This window comes from Phocoena phocoena, chromosome 19, assembly GCF_963924675.1.
Source record: "Phocoena phocoena chromosome 19, mPhoPho1.1, whole genome shotgun sequence".
NCBI classification, from domain to species: Eukaryota; Metazoa; Chordata; class Mammalia; order Artiodactyla; family Phocoenidae; genus Phocoena; species Phocoena phocoena.
This window is the reverse complement of record NC_089237.1, coordinates 59364343-59381271: the sequence shown is the minus strand read 5'-3', so window position 1 is coordinate 59381271 and position 16929 is coordinate 59364343. Positions and strand designations below refer to the sequence as shown.

At 51.3% G+C, this 16929-nt stretch overlaps 1 protein-coding gene across 1 annotated transcript; it reads right to left on the bottom strand.

Annotated features, from left to right (window-relative positions):
* Positions 1-13408: 13408 nt before the first annotated feature.
* Positions 13409-16416, bottom strand: PLD6 (phospholipase D family member 6). Its single transcript, XM_065897862.1, has 2 exons — positions 15996-16416; positions 13409-13656 (listed from the first exon to the last, which is right to left on the bottom strand). The coding sequence occupies exons 1-2, from the start codon at positions 16414-16416 to the stop codon at positions 13409-13411; spliced, it is 669 nt and encodes a 222-aa protein (XP_065753934.1).
* Between the last annotated feature and the right edge of the window lie 513 nt (positions 16417-16929).

Sequence of the window (16929 nt, the reverse complement as noted above, 5' to 3'; positions counted from 1 at the left end):
CACGCCGCCTGACGGCTCTGGAAACACCTGCATCACTGCAGTGCGGGACGGCCGGACAGGCTCACGCCACCGACGGCTCTGGGAACACCTGCATCACTGCAGTGCGGGACGGCCGGACAGGCTCACGCCGCCTGACAGCTGTGAACAGCTGCATCACTGCAGTGCGGGACGGCCGGACAGGCTCACGCCGCCTGACAGCTGTGAACACCTGCATCACTGCAGTGCAGGACGGCTGGACAGGCTCACGCCACCGACGGCTCTGGGAACACCTGCACCACTGCAGTGCGGGACGGCCGGACAGGCTCACGCCACCTGACGGGTGGTAACACCTGCATCGCTGCAGTGCGGGACGGCCGGACAGGCTCACGCCACCGACGGCTCTGAACACCTGCATCACTGCAGTGCGGGACGGCCGGACAGGCTCACGCCACCGACAGCTCTGAATACCTGCATCACTGCAGTGCAAGTGCGCCGGGCTCGCGGCTTCCTCTGCTCGGATGTGCTGCTGGGGCCTGAGCAGGTCTGAAGGCCAGTGTTCCAGGTGACCGTGCTGGCCGCAGCGTGCCTCGCGGGCTTGTGCCATGGCGCGTGAGAGCCAGCGTGGCTTTCTGGGACGAAGCGATGGCTGTGCTGGGGTGACCGGCGGAGACCGAGGACGAAGGAAGGCCCAGCCTCTGGCCAGTCACGGGCAGCCTGTCGTTCACGGTGTCCAGACGCAGGCAGCGGCTCACTGACCCGACAGCTGGGCACCGAGGCCTCATGCACACCAGGCTCGGGAAGAGAGGGAGCTGCCTGAGAGCAGTTCTGACAGATGAGGCCACGAGACAAGACCTACGGCGTCAGCACTCTCAGAGACGTCTATTTAATGCCGTTTCTCTGCGAGGGAAACACCATCTTTCCATCGCTGCGCCTGGCAGCCCCCTCCACATCCTCTGGCTGAGGCGGCACAGTGCCTGCCCCCTCCGAGGGGCCTGTATGGTGAGCGCTCACCCTGGAACCTCCTCTCCAGCCAGGTGCCAGGGTCCCCCAGCTCTAGCCGGTGAGACCCGTGCGGGCGCCCCGGGGTGTCCCCCGCTGGGAGGAGCAGGTAGACAGGCGTGCGCGTTCTCCTCGCGAAGGAACTCACGCCCACTCCTCCCTGAGGACGCGGCGTCCCGCCGGAGCACCACGAGCCAGGCTTCCCGCCGCCGCCGCTTGCTCCTGACGCAGTCTTCTCCAGGGACTCAAAGCTGTTTTCCATCAGAGAGTAAAATGAACACAGCCCGCCAGCAGTTCTCTTTCCTGAAAAGAAGTCTGCTCATCATCGTTCTCAAGAAGCTTACTTTCAAGACGCAATTTCATAAAACAAAAATACTAGACACCTTTATCACCTAGAAAGGGGAGGAAATTTAACTGTTGCCAGAGTTTTACAAAGGACTGGAAAGTGTGTAGTGTGATACTTTAAAAAGAATGAAATCCTAGAAGGAAAACAGATCTGGCACCTTAACTGGAAGCTTCTCTGCTCTGGAAACTGCACAGTATTCCGGAATGTCTCACACCCGAGTCCTGGACAGCGAGCTCTTGGTGTTTCACGTTGAATAGGAATTTGCTTTATGAACAGATTTTACCTGTTGCCCTAGCATTTCCTCCACTCAGCCGAAACTAACGAGGGTCCCGGCGCCCTGGTGCTGCAGCCCCACCCTTAGAAGACTTGGGAGGTGCTGCTGAGAACCGACTTCTTCCAGAGGTTTTCACTGCAGGCACCTGCACACCCACCTTGTCCACCTGTGATCGTGGGCGCTCCTGCATCCTGCCATTCTGAGAGGGGATCCTGGACGGCGCTGAGAGGCCTGAGCGCAGGTGTCGGACTCCCGAGCCTGGGAAAGGTCTTCCTCACCATAGGTCAGGTGAGACGTAGCGCCCGCCCCTGCTCTCGGCACCGGTACCGAGCGCACGAGGCTAGGGACACTCCCGCCGCAGCAGGCCCAGCCCGGCCCGCCTCAGCCTGCTCTCAGGAGGCGGGGCTGCACTTTAGTTTTGTGTATTTTCACATGTGTACACTTTCGCAAGGCCATACTTTCCACAGCTGAAAACTCAAATAAGCAGCAGCCTTAAGTGAGGTCTCAGAAACCACGTGTTTTGGGTTCTTTGATAGGAAGACAGGACAGAAACCCAGTATGGAGATGAACTGTCAGTCTCTCAAGTTTTGTCTGACCGGAGAAGACCGGTCTCTTGCTTCTGCCCTTTTGAGAACAGTGAGTTTCTTCCTCTTTCTCTGTAAAGGGAAGCAGTCTCCCCTCCCTGAGGTCTGTCAACAGAAGACCCTGAGAAGAGCAGGCCTAAACCTGTGTCCCCGAGAACAGCTCAGACACACTGTGTCCGTTCCTTCCAGGGCCCACGGGACCCCCACACCCCATGCAGCTCCCAGGTCCTCTGTATTTAGAAAAACCGGGGTATTATTCAGAGCAAGCAGTGTAAATACTACTCAGAAGTTACTGCATGGACTTCTGTGACAAAGTCTGTGTGGGTTTTTTTCTTTTTTCCTCATACAAGCATTGCTTTCTAAGATAGGACGAACAGCTTTGGGTACAACACTGAATCCCACTCAACATTACAACGAAGTGTTTTTAATGACTTGTGTTACCTTTCATAAAGCTCTGGCCGTTTAACAGGTGGTTTTGTTTTTCCCTGAAAGATCTCGGCTGTACTTGTTCCTCATTCTTGGCAGAGCCATTCAAAGTGCTGAGGAGAATCAAAAGGAGGAGGAACACAGGAGGGGCTCCTGCCCGGATCCTGCACACAGTGACTGGGGACCTGCAGGAGACCGAGCACCTTGGCGTCTAAGTCAGTGACCTGTGGCCACCTGCTGGGGGCTGTGTGGGAGTCCAGCCAAGCGCCGGGTTGTTGTGTGACGGCTTGGACGTTGCAGAACTCGTAAGGCTGTTATTCTATGATGTGCGCCCGTCAGGCTGGCAAGCGTACTTGAGAACTGGGCCGTCCAGGCCTGTGGGATGAGCCGGGAGGGCAGTCTGAGCTCACGCAGAGCGGCCTTCAGACGCACGGGCGCGTGCTGCCCATCACGTTTCCAGCCAGCCGCCTCTCCCCTTTACAGCTAGCTACGTCGCACATTTCAGTTTTATTTTATAGAAAGCTAGAAATCGATTACAAAGAACACCACATTCATTCTTGTGTTACGCTTGTATCACAAAACCAATTAAAATGGATTTTAGGATTTACCTTTAGTATTTATCTACTGGCTTACTGTTAGGATTCAAAACCAGTTAAGCGATTAAGACTTTTCCTACATAATATTTATAAAACGTAAAGTTTCTAAGTGGCTCCTCAACAATCAGAATCCTCAGTGATCTTTCTCACAGATACGCTCTTCTATCAGGGTGAATGTCTCAATCCAGCTACTTGAGACAAAAGCATACTATGCCTAGCTGCTGGCGGGGCGGGGGCGGCATACGAACAAAGTGGAAAAGCGTAGGTAGCTGCTTCTGCCGTGACAAGTTCGGGAACAATTCACCGCAACAATCACTTCTGCCACAGCTAACGTTTCACGGGTGGTACACGTTCAAAGAATAAGCTTGTATTAATTTTAACTGGCGTTTAATTTCTGTACTAACATAATGTTCGCCAGGCTGAAGTGGCATGGAGACCCACCCCTGGCGGCCCCCAGGAGGGGCCCATCTCCCGTGGGACTGCAGGGGCCTCTTGAAGAGAAGGGCCTGGCCAGCTCGCTGCTCTCTGACAATTCAAGACTTCTACGGTTTAGTTTGAGGCTCCTTTTTAAAAACAAAATTTCTGATCGACTGCTCACTACAACTGAAGTGTTACTTTGTCAAAATATTTATTCCTTTGTGTGACATGCTAGATTCCCATGGATGTAGCTGATCATTTCTACTGTAAATATTACCTAACTTTACATACACAATATCATAATAAACTATTTTTGCATCACCCTTGGCGTGCTGTAAACGAGGTTTTGTTTAACGGAAGGACATGACGCAAAACAGGCGTTTAGGTCACAAGTCAGAGGGCTGGTCAGGAGCCCAGAGATTTATGATGGAGCTTTGGTTCTACTTGTACAAAACCTGCTTTTTAAGTGTCTGGATTAGTTGTCAACACTTTAAAATCAGGAGATTTCACATGTTCACAGACAGCGAAGAGTTAGTTAGAAATATTTTACATCCATAATCGAATTAAGGTACATTGGCTCTGTTACAGAAACTTTCAGGGGGCCAAAAAGACAGTAAGAAATACAAGAAAAAGAACTATAACTCCCCCATACCTACCCCTTCATTCGTAGATTTACTTAAAATATTTTTACTTTTTGTTTAAAAAAGAAAATGCATTTTTCATCATGCCCCAGTACGCACAAACATACACCCCAGCCACAACCCAACATTTCACAAAACAATGCACCCTTCCTAGGACACACACTGACGTCTCTATCCCGTTTCATTTTGTAAAATTCTGGTTGTGACCCACTAAATAAATTTAAAATAAGAAACTTTTTTTCCCCCCGAATATTGTCACAACCTTTGGAGTAAAACATGTGAAAATGACTACAGAATCCAAACTTTTACTCAGATAAACACAAATTCAAGTCTGACTCTACCTATTAGAAATCAACTTGTGGAATCTGTAAAACTTGACAAAAATAAACTTGAGTACAGACACATAAACATTTTCCGTACTATTCCAATTGTTCGAAGATGTTTCAGTTGTTTTTCACCCATTTAAAAAAATTATTCTTGTCAAGCATAGTTTCAGGACACTGGTCTAATATAATGGTGTTTTAACAGCTTTAACACTTTTTTTTGAAGCTATGTACATGCAGTTTTAAAAGCCAGTAGGCATTTGGAAAAGTGATAAAGACACTCAACAAGCTAGGCACAGAAGTGAGCTTCCTCAACATTAAAGGACAGGGACTTCCCTGGTGGCGCAGCGGTTAAGAATCCGCCTGCCAATGCAGGGGACAGGGGTTCGATCCCTGGTCTGGGAGGATCCCACATGCTGCAGAGCACCTAAGCCCATGAACCACAACTACTGAGCCCACGTGCTGCAACTACTGAAGCCCATGTGCCTAGAGCCTGTGCTCCACGAGAGAAGCCACCACAATGAGAAGCCTGCACACTGCAACGAAGAGTAGCCCCCGCTTGCTAGCCACAACTGGAGAGAAAAAGCCCATGCGCAGCAATGAAGACCCAACGCAGCCAATAAATAAATAAATAAAGGATAACTATGAAAAACCCAGTTAACATCACACTCAATGGTAACACTGAAAGCTTCCCCCTGAGATCAGGAGCAAGACAGGGATGTCTGTTCACGCCTTATCTGTCCAACACTGCTTGAGAGACTAGCCAGAGCAATTAGGAAGAGAAAGGAAAGGCATCCATGTGGAAGAAGAAGTAAAACGACCTCCACCTGCAGATGACAGGATCTTGCATAGAGGAAGTTCTAAGGAATCCACCAAAAAAAAAAAAAAAATCTATTAAAACTATAAATGAGCTCAGCACGTGTGCAGGATACAAGACTCGCACAAAAACCAACTGCATTTCTCTACACTAGTAAATAATCTGAAACAAATACATTTTAGAAGTGTAAGACTTGCACACTGAAAAGTACGAAACATTATTTAAAGAAATTAAAGAAGATTTAAATAAATCGAAAAGTATCCCGTGTTCATGCATTGGAAGATGTAATACTGTTAAAATAGCAATATTCTCCAGCTTGATCTACAGATTCATGGCAATCCCTATCAGAATCCCAGCTGCTATTGCAGAAGTTCATCAGTTGATCCTAAGGTTCATAGGGAAATGTATGGGGTACCTGGAGCAGCCAAAGCACGTTGGAAAAGACGAACAAAGGTGGAGGACTCATTCTGCTGGGTTTCAAAACACACTGCAAGGCTTCAGTAATCAACACAGTGTGGTACTGGCACACAGATCAGATCAATGGACGATAACGGAGACCCAGAAGTAAGCCCTTACATTTACAGTCAGCTGATTCTGACAAGGGTGTCAAAGCCATTCAGTAGGGAAAAAAATACTCTCTTCAACAAGTGGTGCTGGGACAACTAGCTACCTACATGCAAAAGAATGAAGTCAGATCTCTTACATCACACCCACACCACATACAAAACTTAACTCAAAATGGGACTTCCCTGGTGGTGCAGTGGATAGGACTCCATGCTCCCAATGCAGGGGGCCCAGGCCCAGGTTTGATCCCTGGTCAGGGAACTAGATCCCACATGCATGCCGCAGCTGGGAGTTCACGTGCCAAAACTAAGGAGCCCGCGTGCCGCATCTGGGGAGCCAGCTGGGCCGCAACTAAGGAGCCTGCCTGCTGCAACTAAGACCCAGCACAACCAAATAAATAAATACTCAAAAAAAAAAGTTCAAAGAAAATATATTTTAAAAAATAACTCAAAATGGTTCATAGACCTAAATATAAGACTTTCAGGAAAAAAAGTAAGAGCAAATCTTGGTCACCAATGGGTTGGGCTTTGGTTCCTTAGTTAAGACACCAAAGCACAAACAGGTGAAGAACAGATAAATTGAACGATACCAAAATTAATAATACATGCTGCAAACAATACCAGCAAGAAAGTGAAATGACTACCCAAAGATGGGAGAAAATGTCTGCAAATCATACTTCTGATAAGGGACTTACATCCAGAATATACAAACACTCTTATAACTCAACAATAAAAATGCAACCCAGTTTAAAAAATGGGTAAAGGATTTGAATAGACATTTCTCCAAAGACGATACATCATAGACCAGTAAATACGTGGTGGCACTCAACACCATTAGTCATCCAGGAAATACAAGGAAAAAACCACACTGAAGCAGCACCTCACACCCAGTAGGCTGGCTATCACTAAAGTCAGATAGGTGCTGGGAACACTGGACAGCTGCATGTAAAAGAACGAAAGAACATTTCCCCACACCATATACAGCAATAAACTCAAAATGGATTAAAGACCTATTGGAGAGGATGTGTAAAAAAGGGAACCCTCCTACACCGTTGGTGGGGATGTAAACTGGTGCAGCCATTATAAAGAACTGTATGGTGGTTTCTCAAAATACTAAAAATAGTTACCATATGATCCTACAGTCCCAATCCTGGGCATGTATCTGGAAAGACAAAAACTAATTCGAAAAGATACATGCACCCCAGTGTTTGTGGCAGCACTACTTAAATAGCCAAGACATGGAAGCATCCTAAATGCCCATCAACAGATGAATGGATAAAGAAGATGTGGTACATTTATATAATGGAATATTACTCAACCATAAAAAAAAGAATGAGGGACTTTCCTGGTGGCACAGCGGTTAAGAATCCTCCTGCCAGCGCAGGGGGACACGGGTTCGATCCCTGGTCTGGGAAGATCCCACATGCCACGAGGCAACTAAGCCCGTGTGGCTACGGCCCATGCTCTGCAACAAGAGAAGCCACCACAATGAGAAGCCCGTGCACCGCAATGAAGACCCAACACAGCCAAAAGTAAGTAAATAAATAAATGTATTTTTTTAAAAAAAGGATGAAATGCCATCTGCAGCAGCATGGATGGACCCAGAGATGATCGTGCTAAGTGGAGTCTAAAAAATCTAAAAGAGGGCTTCCCTGGTGGCGCAGTGGTTGAGAGTCTGCCTGCCGATGCAGGGGACACGGGTTCGTGCCCCGGTCCGGGAGGATCCCACATGCCGCGGAGCGGCTGGGCCCGTGGGCCATGGCCGCTGAGCCTGCGCATCCGGAGCCTGAGCTCTGCAACGGGAGAGGCCACAGCAGTGAGGGGCCCGTGTACCGCAAAAAACAAAAACAAAAAACAAAAAATCTAAAAGAATGATACAAAGGGACTTGTTTACAAAACAGAAATACTCTCACAGACACAGAAAACAAACATGGTTACCAAAGGGGAAGGGGGGTTTGGGAATAACAAACACTACTGTATGTGAAATAGATAAACAACAAGGACCTACTGTATAGCACAGGTAACTAATTCAGTATCTTGTAATAACCAATAATGGAAAAAATGTAAAAAAGTATATAAAATATATATAATATATATATATAACGGAATCACTTTGATGTACACCTGAAACTAACACAACATTGTAAATCAACTATAATTCGATTTTTTAAAAATGGATTAAAGACCTAAATGTAAGACCAGAAAACATTAAACTCCTAAAAGAAAACGTAAGTGGAATACTCTTGATGTAAACTGTAGCAATATTTTTTTGGATCTGTCTCCTAAAGCAAAGGAAATAAAAGCAAAAATAAACAAATGGGGCTTCCCTGGTGGCACAGTGGTTAAGAATCCGCCTTCCAAGGCAGGGGACAAGGGTTCGAGCCCTGAAGATCCCACATGCCAAGGAGCAACTAAGCCCATATGCCACAACTACTGAGCCTGCGCTCTAGAGCCCGTGTGCCACAACTACTGAGCCCACGTGCCACAACTACTGAAGTCCACGTGCCTAGAGCCCATGCTCCGCAACAAGAGAAGCCACCACAATGAGAAGCCCGCGCACCGCAACGAAGAGTAGCCCCTGCTCGCCGCAACGAAAGAAAGCCCACAGCAGCAACAAAGACCCAACGCAGCCCCAGAAAATAAATAGATAAATAAACAAATGAAACCTAATTAAACTTAAAAACTGCACAGCAAAGGAAACCGTCAACAAAACATAAAGACAAGCTACTGAATGGGAGAAAATATTTGCAAATGATATGACTGATAAGGGGTTAATATGCAAAATATAATCAATATAAACAGTTTATACAGCTCAACATCAAAAAAGCAAACAACCCAATTAAAAAATGGGGAGAAGACCTGAACAGAAGTTTTTTTTACAAGTAAAATCCACAGATGGTTAACCGGCACATAAGCAGGTGCTCAACATCGTCAACCATCAGGGAAATGCAAATTGAAACCACAATGAGATGGGACTTCCCTGGTGGCTCAGTGGTTAAGAATCCACCTGCCAAGGTAGGGGACACGGGTTTGAGCCCCAGTCTGGGAAGATCCCACGTGCCACAGAGCAACTAAGCCCATGTGCCACAACTACTGAGCCTGCGCTCTAGAGCCCCTGAGCCACAACTGTCAAGCCCGGGTGCTGCAACTACTGAAGTCCGTATGCATAAAGCCTGTACTCCACAACAAGCAAAGCCACTGAAATGAAAAACCCTCACACCGCAATGAAGGGCAGTCCCCACTCTCCACAGAAAAAGCCCGTGTGCAGCAACGAAGGCCCAACGCAGCCCAAAATAAATACGTAAACTAAAAATAAACAAAACAAAACACAATGAGATACCACTTCACACCAGTCAGAATGGCCATCATCAAAAAGACCACAAATAACACACTTTGGTGAGGGTGTGAAATAAAGAGAACCCTCATACACTGTTGGTGGGAATGCAAACTGGTGCAGCCACTATGGAAAACAGTATGGCAGTTTCTAAAAAAAGTAAAAATACAGCTACCATGTGGCCCAGCAGCTGCACTCCTCGGTATATATCCAAAGGAAACGAACAAACTAATTGGAAAAGATACACGCACCCCAATGTTCATAGCAGCACTATTTAAAACAGCCAAGATATGGAAGCAACCTAAGTGTCCATCATATAAATAGGTAAATGACTAAAGAAGCTGTGGTACATATATGCAGTGGAATACTAGTCAGCCATAAAAAAGAATGAAATAATGCCATCTGCGACAACATGCGTGGACTTGGAGAATATTATGTTCAGTGAAATAAGTCAGACAGAGAAAGACAAATACTGTATGATATCGTTTATATGTGGAACCTAAAAAATAAAATAGACTAGTGAACATAACAAAAAAGGAAGAGACAGATCTAGAGAACTAGTGGTTACCAGTGGGAAGATGGGAGGGGGAGGGGCAAGATAAGAGTAGGGGATTAAGAGGTACAAACTTCAATGTACAAAATAAGTTACAAGGATAATTAGCACAACACAGGAAATAGAGCCAATATTTTATAACCGCAAATGGAATATAACCCTTAAATACTGTGAGTCACTGTCACACACCTGAAACTTCCATAATATTGTACCTCAATTATACCTCCATTTTTAAAACTAATTTTTTAAAAAGTCAAATAATAGCTTTCTGTTCGTGAGCATGTGGAGAAAAAGGAACCCTGATACACTGTTGGTGGGAATGTAAAATGATTCAATCGCTTTGGAAAACAGTCTGGCAGTTTCTAAAATGGTTAAACAGAGTGATATGACCCAACAGTTCCACTCCTGGGTATATACTCAAGAGAGACGAAGACATGTCCACACGAACACTCGTACGTGAATCTTCACAGCATCGTATTTGTAACAGACAAAAGGTGGAAACAACCCCCGTGTCCATCAATTGACGAACAGGTAAACAAAATGTGTTCTGTCCATACAATGCATTATTATTCAGCTATAAAAAGAAGTAAAATGCCGACACCTGCTACAACATGGACAGCCCTCAACAGCACTACACTCAGGGAAAGGAGGCAGAGACCAGACCACATGTCGTGGATTCCATTTATGTCAAACATCCACCCCAGGTAAATCCACAGAAACGGGGTTTCTTTCTGGACTGAAGAAAACACTGAAAGCAGACAGTAGTGATGGCTGCACAACCCTGGTAATACAGTAAACAACAACTCTGTCAATACACTAATAACTGACAACCTCTTAATAGAATGTTAATACACCGAACTGCATATTTTGAAAGGGTGAGTTTTATGGTATGTGAATCTGAGTGAAGTGTTTTTTTAAACTAGTCAGTTACATTAAAAACCAATTCAGGGGCTTCCCTGGTGGCGCAGTGGTTGAGAGTCCGCCTGCTGATGGGTTCGTGCCCCGGTCGGGGAGGATCCCACGTGCCGCGGAGCGGCTGGGCCCGTGGGCCATGGCCGCTGAGCCTGCGCGTCCGGAGCCTGTGCTCCGCAACGGGGGAAGCCGCGGCAGTGAGAGGCCCGCGTACCGCAAAGCAAACAAACAAACAAACAAAAAACAATTCAGTACAACCAATACAGCACTTTAAATACAATGGAACTGCATTGTTTGAACCCAACATTCTCGTGTATTTGACAGCTACGGGACAAACTACTACCAGGACATTTTTTTTTTACCACAAGGGTTGCATGAGTTTAAAATATTTTACACGTTAACTGTGCCAATGTTTAATTAACTTTGCCTGTCAGGTTTGTTAAGCTGCATCACTGCCCCGTAGCTAAAATGACGACTTTGAACCAAAATCACGAGGCTGGCCAGGAGCCTGGGGGGCGGGGGCGGGGGGCAGTAAGAGGGGAGCTGACCTCGATTCCTCTTAGGGAGCAACCGCCAAGCCTCCTGGGGGTTGATTCCCTCCTGCAATGGTTCCGTTCGTGACAGAATCTTGTGGACAAAGCGTGCAACTTCGGACGACACGCCACACAAGTCCCCTCCCGGCCTCTTCCCCTCCGTGCTCAGGTCACTGCCTGGTGTCCTCTGCCCGTGTGACGTCAGCCACACTTCTGGGGGTCTCCTCGGTGCGCCTGCCCATCACTGGGTGAGCCCCCAGACAACTGCCACTCAGCACAAGCCACTGACTCGGCCTGAACTACCTTCTGAATCAAGAATATACCAACGGTTCAGCTCACCTGCTTCCACGACCCGGAGGACCGGGAACCACGCAGCCTCGGCCGTGAACCCCTCTGGCTCTCCTGGAGAACCAGACATGCCGGGGTCGGCCTATGCCCTGCCCCCAGCCCAGCTGCCCCTCCTCACGCCTCTCCCGTCAGAGCAGGGCTCTGGTCACCTCGTACGGTCACCCACCCTCAAGGGACAGAACAGCCTCCGAAGTGGAGGCTGATCTTAGTGCTGTAACCTCGTCAGCACCCAGGACCTCAGAGAAAATGTTGTTTTCCTTTCAGAAAGGCTGTTAATCTGGAACTTGATTAGCTCAGATTCAAATTCCCACCGCTAGGACGACAATAACTAAAACAATATAAATAAAATTACATTAAGTAAAAGCCCATGTGAGATGAGCTCCTTTCACCATTTCTGCAACATCAACCTCGGTGGTGGGGCTGGATGGTCCTGTGCGCAATGCTGGGACTCCGGACACTGCCGGCTTCCGGAAGGAAGGCGCAGGCCCCGCGCGGGCCAGGCGGACACTCGGGAGACACTGGGGGTCCCCCAAGCAACACCCCCAAATCTTCACTCCTCGAGAGGCTCCTGCCTTGGCCAACGGTTTCTAAATAGCTGGATGTTCCCCCACCACCACCAAAAAAAGTTTTAATAAGTAGCCACCATTCGAACGAACAAAAGGCAGAAACACACAACGCCAGTCGACTAGGGGAGAGCGCGTTTATTCGAGGCGGCGGGCCCAGCTCAGGGGAGAAACACGGTCACTGTGAAGCCATGTCTGTGACTTCCAATCTGAGAATACAGCTTGGGCTGAGTAAGGAAAGCTAAGTTTCGGGTTTCCATGTCTGACACTCTAAGTCAGAGGTAACTTTAAACGGAGAGGAACACGCCATGGGGGGGAGGGGTCCCCAGGGGCTGGGAGATGAGGGAGGAGACCCAGGGGTGCCCACCGGGCCTGAGCGACAGGAGAGAGCAACTGCTGTCCAGATGCCTCCGGAGCTGCCTCCGGGACAGTTCAAGCATGTCACATCCCTGCCCCGGGGACCAGGACAGCCCAGTGAGGCCACCCCTGGGACCCGCCTCGCCCCGGTGACACTGAGCAAAGCCGCGAGTGTCCCGGTGAAGGTCAATTCTAAATGCACAACCGAACTTCTATGAATGTGAGAATGCTAAAAATTAAAATCCCAACACGTGGAAACAGGAGCGGCTTCTGGCCACTCCTGTTTCCACGTGGTAGATGGCTCACTTCACCTTATACACACCAGGGGCTGCCAGGCGCCAAGCTCTCAGTGCGCATCCCTTCTACTGAGTGATTCCCAAGGACGACGGCCACTCCTCGCCGTGCCATCCCCCGCCCCTCCCCCCAGGAGCTGGAGACAGCAGGGAGGGAGGGACCGTCACCCTCTGGCCATCCAGGTTCCGCCCGCTGGATGGGGGCTGAGGGAGCACTGAGGGGCCCGAGGGCTGGACCGACGGGTCAGGGGAAGCCGGGGAGGCCCCAGAGCCAGGCAAGGGGCTCGGAGCGGCCTCCGTGACGAGGCGGTGGCCCTCCCTGCATGCACAACCCTGACGGAGGCACCCGGCACCCGGTCCAAAAACCCGCCCTTGCGCTGCACAGCATGGCCTCTTCCTCGGAAACCCCAACACTCTCTAGGGAACTGTACCATGTAACAAAGGAGAATTTGACGGGACTGGCTTTCCTTGCACAACACGTGGGATTCTGGCCCCGGAGGGTCGCTCCAGCTCCAGGGACGCTGGCCCCACCTCCCCACGCGCAGGCGTCTCAGCGACTTCCCTTTTTGTGAGGGAAAAAGGTGTACTTGGTGGGGTTAAACTCCTCCCAGATGCGCTCAAACTCCTCCAGAAAGAGCCGCACGCACTCCTCGTCTTCTATGATGAGCACGTTCTCCCGGTTGCTCTGAATGGCCTGAGTGGTCCAGTTCAGCGAGCCAGTGATCAACACCTTCCTGTCCACGATCGCGAACTTGTGGTGCATGTAGCCCAGATCCTGGTCGTGCCGGACCTGGATCCCTGCAAAAGGGGAGACGTCACTGCCGCACGTCACCCCGACTGAGCCGCCGGCTGGGCGCTCCGTCTCATCACCCCCACGCGGGGGCCCCTCGCTCCCTCCCCCCAGCCCCTCCTCTCACCACCCATCGCTACAGTTCAGGCTCCTTCTGCAGCACGGATGTGTTCACATGACTGATGGCGCTCGTGTCCGGTTTCGCGGGCACCATCACGTCTGGATGGTGACGGCGGCTGAGCCAGGCAGGGACCCGCCCCACCAGCCCCAGGAGGAGGCGTGGAGGACACAGAGGCATCGGGGTGGGGGGGACCGCAGAGCCGGGGGCCGGGTGGCGGCAGGGACGCGTGACTCAGTTCCTCTGGAAACAGGCCCTGTTCCCAGCCCCTGATCCGGGGCAGGCTCCCCACCCCCGCCAGGGCATGCGACCCACATCATCCTTCAGTTACTGGTTCCAGGACGATCCAGTGGTGACTAGTGCAAAACCCATCTGCTTGGGTTCACTTGCCCCTAAGGTCTCACTCGGGCCCAGAAGCAGATCCCCTGCAGTCAGCACCTTGTAAGGGGGACAAGCCTGGCGGGAGGGAACAGCACAGGAGGCACCGGGCCCTGGACCTGAAGCCGTGGCTCTGGCCCTGTGACCACTCCGCTCACACAGCCTCTCTGCCTGTTGGAGCTCACGGAGCCCAAGGTGCACCCGGCAGCCCCTCCTTGTGACTCCCACCTTCGACCACAGGATCACCTGCCACTCCTCACACGACAGCATAGGCCCTCATGCGTGTCACGCCACGGCCAGCTGTCCCGCGACATCTCCTGACCCTTGCTGGCACCTCAGGACTTCTGCTGCAGTCAGCCTCCCACTGGGACCGTGCTGTTCAGCACTGTGTCCCCAGAGCCCGGAACCGGTCCAGGCAAATAGAGGCTCACAGAGAGACCGGTTCAACAGTGAGTGACAAATGACGGCCTGGGTGCCCTCAGAGGGGTATCAAGGTTTCGACGGAGTCTGGTCGCCGGGCCCTTTAAGGTTCTTCCCAAAACCGAGGTTCTACAGTTCTCTAAAAACCTAAACAAAATAAAACCGCTATGCCGAAACATAGCCAAGTTTCCCCAACAAAAGAACCAACAGATCAGGACAACACATGGCTACCAGGAAGAGCGGAAGTCAACGGTCCTCAACATTTACACTAGGTTTCCAACCCTGCCCACACGGAAGCAGACGGAAAAGCAGCAGAAGACTGAAGCATGTTCCCATCAGGAGAGCAGGCAAGAGGCCCATGCAAGCTGGGCTGAGAGCAGCCAGGACAGTTCTTAAAGGCCCCACGCCTCTTTCAGCCACAGCGGCCACCACAATTGACAGGTCCAACAGATGCTGGCGCAGGAATGTCCTTCCTGGGTGCCTCAGTGATCGAGAGAAGGGCACGAGGTTCAGACTCCGAATAGCTCACACAGGACACAACGTCACACTGAGGCAGGAGGAGGAAGCAGAATTCACAGGTAAGGCAGGATGTGAATTTAGAACGTCTTCAAAATTACTCACACATCCGGGTTCATCTGTCCCCACCCCAGTGAGAGAGGCAGGCCGGCCAAAGACCTGACTTCCCTGACATTTTGTAGCTTGAGAAACAAATGAACTGTCGCCAACTAAATACTTCAGCTCTACGTTGTAGTGTATTTTTAGAATTCATTTCAGGGCTTCCCGGGTGGCGCAGTGGATAAGAATCCGCTTGCCAATGCAGGGGACGCGGGTTCGAGCTGGTCCGGGAAGATCCCACGTGCCGCGGAGCAACTAAGCCCGTGCGCCACAACTACTGAGCCTGCGCTCTGGAGCCCGAGAGCCACAACTACTGGAGCTCGTGTTCCGCAACGAGAAGCCACCGCAATGAGAAGCCCACACACCACAACGAAGAGTAGCCCCCGCTCGCCGCAACCAGGGAAAAGCCCACGCGTAGCAACGAAGACCCAACGTAGCCAAAAAATAAAATTAAATAAATAAATTTTTAAAAATTCATTTCAGAAACTCCAAAATGAAATTCACTAACGAGTTTAAGGGGAAAAGCCTTTTCCTCCCTTCGGTTCTTAAGCAGACGCAGCCTCTCTGCACACCTGCGTCCGGACCAGCTTCTGCCGGCAGACCTGCTTCCAGCCTCGGCCCCTCCCGGGGCCGTCGCCCAGGTTGCGGGCTCAGACGCTCTGCACAGAAGCTCCTGAGGAGGCCTTGGAGTTTCCCCAGATCTTGCAAGGCCGCCAGGGGACGCGAGAGGGTCTCCCCGGTCCTCAGGCCCCCGCCCCAAACACCCACGCCATCCTGGCTCTGCCTCCCGCCTCCCAGGCCCCGCGCCCGGCCTACCTGCCTTGCGGAGCAGCCCAATCTGTGAGCCATTGAGGGCCATGTAGTCGCAGTCGGTGACCACGCGGACGCGCACCCCGCGCTGGTGCAGCAGCTGCACTGCGCGGCCCAGCTGCGGGCTGGAGAAGGCGAACAGGCAGAGCTCCAGGCTGGCGCGGGCTGCCAGCAGGGCGCGCAACAGGCGGCTCAACGAGCTCTCGCCGTGGGGCAGGTTGCAAGGGCAGCCCGAGGGCGCGGCGCCCGGGACCCGCAACAGGGCCTCGGTGCACGTCACCTGCGACGGGAAGAACAGCACCTCGCGCTGCGGCGGCGGCCGCCGCCGCCCGCCCCACAGCCAGCGCAGCACAGCGGGTAGCGCCTCCAGGGCCAGCGCGAGGCCTCCGACAACTGCAGCCACCACCTGCCAGCGTAACGGCCCCATCTCGCCCGCGGCGTCTGAGGCCCCGCCTACCACGTGTGCCCGCTGCCCACTGCGCCTGCGCATTCAGCGCCCATCGCCACTGCGCCTGTGCGCCCGCCGTCCACGGGCCACGTGCGCCCTCCGCCCCGGGGCACTTGCTCCTGCGCTTTCGGCGTCCATTGCCCACTGCGCCCGCGCACCCGCCTGCCGCCTACGTGCGCCCGCCCACACTGCGCCTGCGCGCCCAACGCCCAAAAGACCCAGGAGGCAACCAAAGAAGACCCACAGGGGCCTCCCTGGTGGCGCACTGGTTGAGGGTCTGCCTGCCGATACAGGGAACGCAGGTTCGTGCCCCGGTCCGGGAAGATCCCACATGCCGCGGAGCGGCTGGGCTCGTGAGCCATGGCCACTGAGCCTGCGCGTCCGGAGCGGAGAGGCCACGGTGGTGGGAGGCCTGCGTACCGCAAAAAAAAAAAAAAAAAAAAAAACTGGTGAAATCTAAAGTCTGGAGTTTAATAGTAATGTACCAATGTC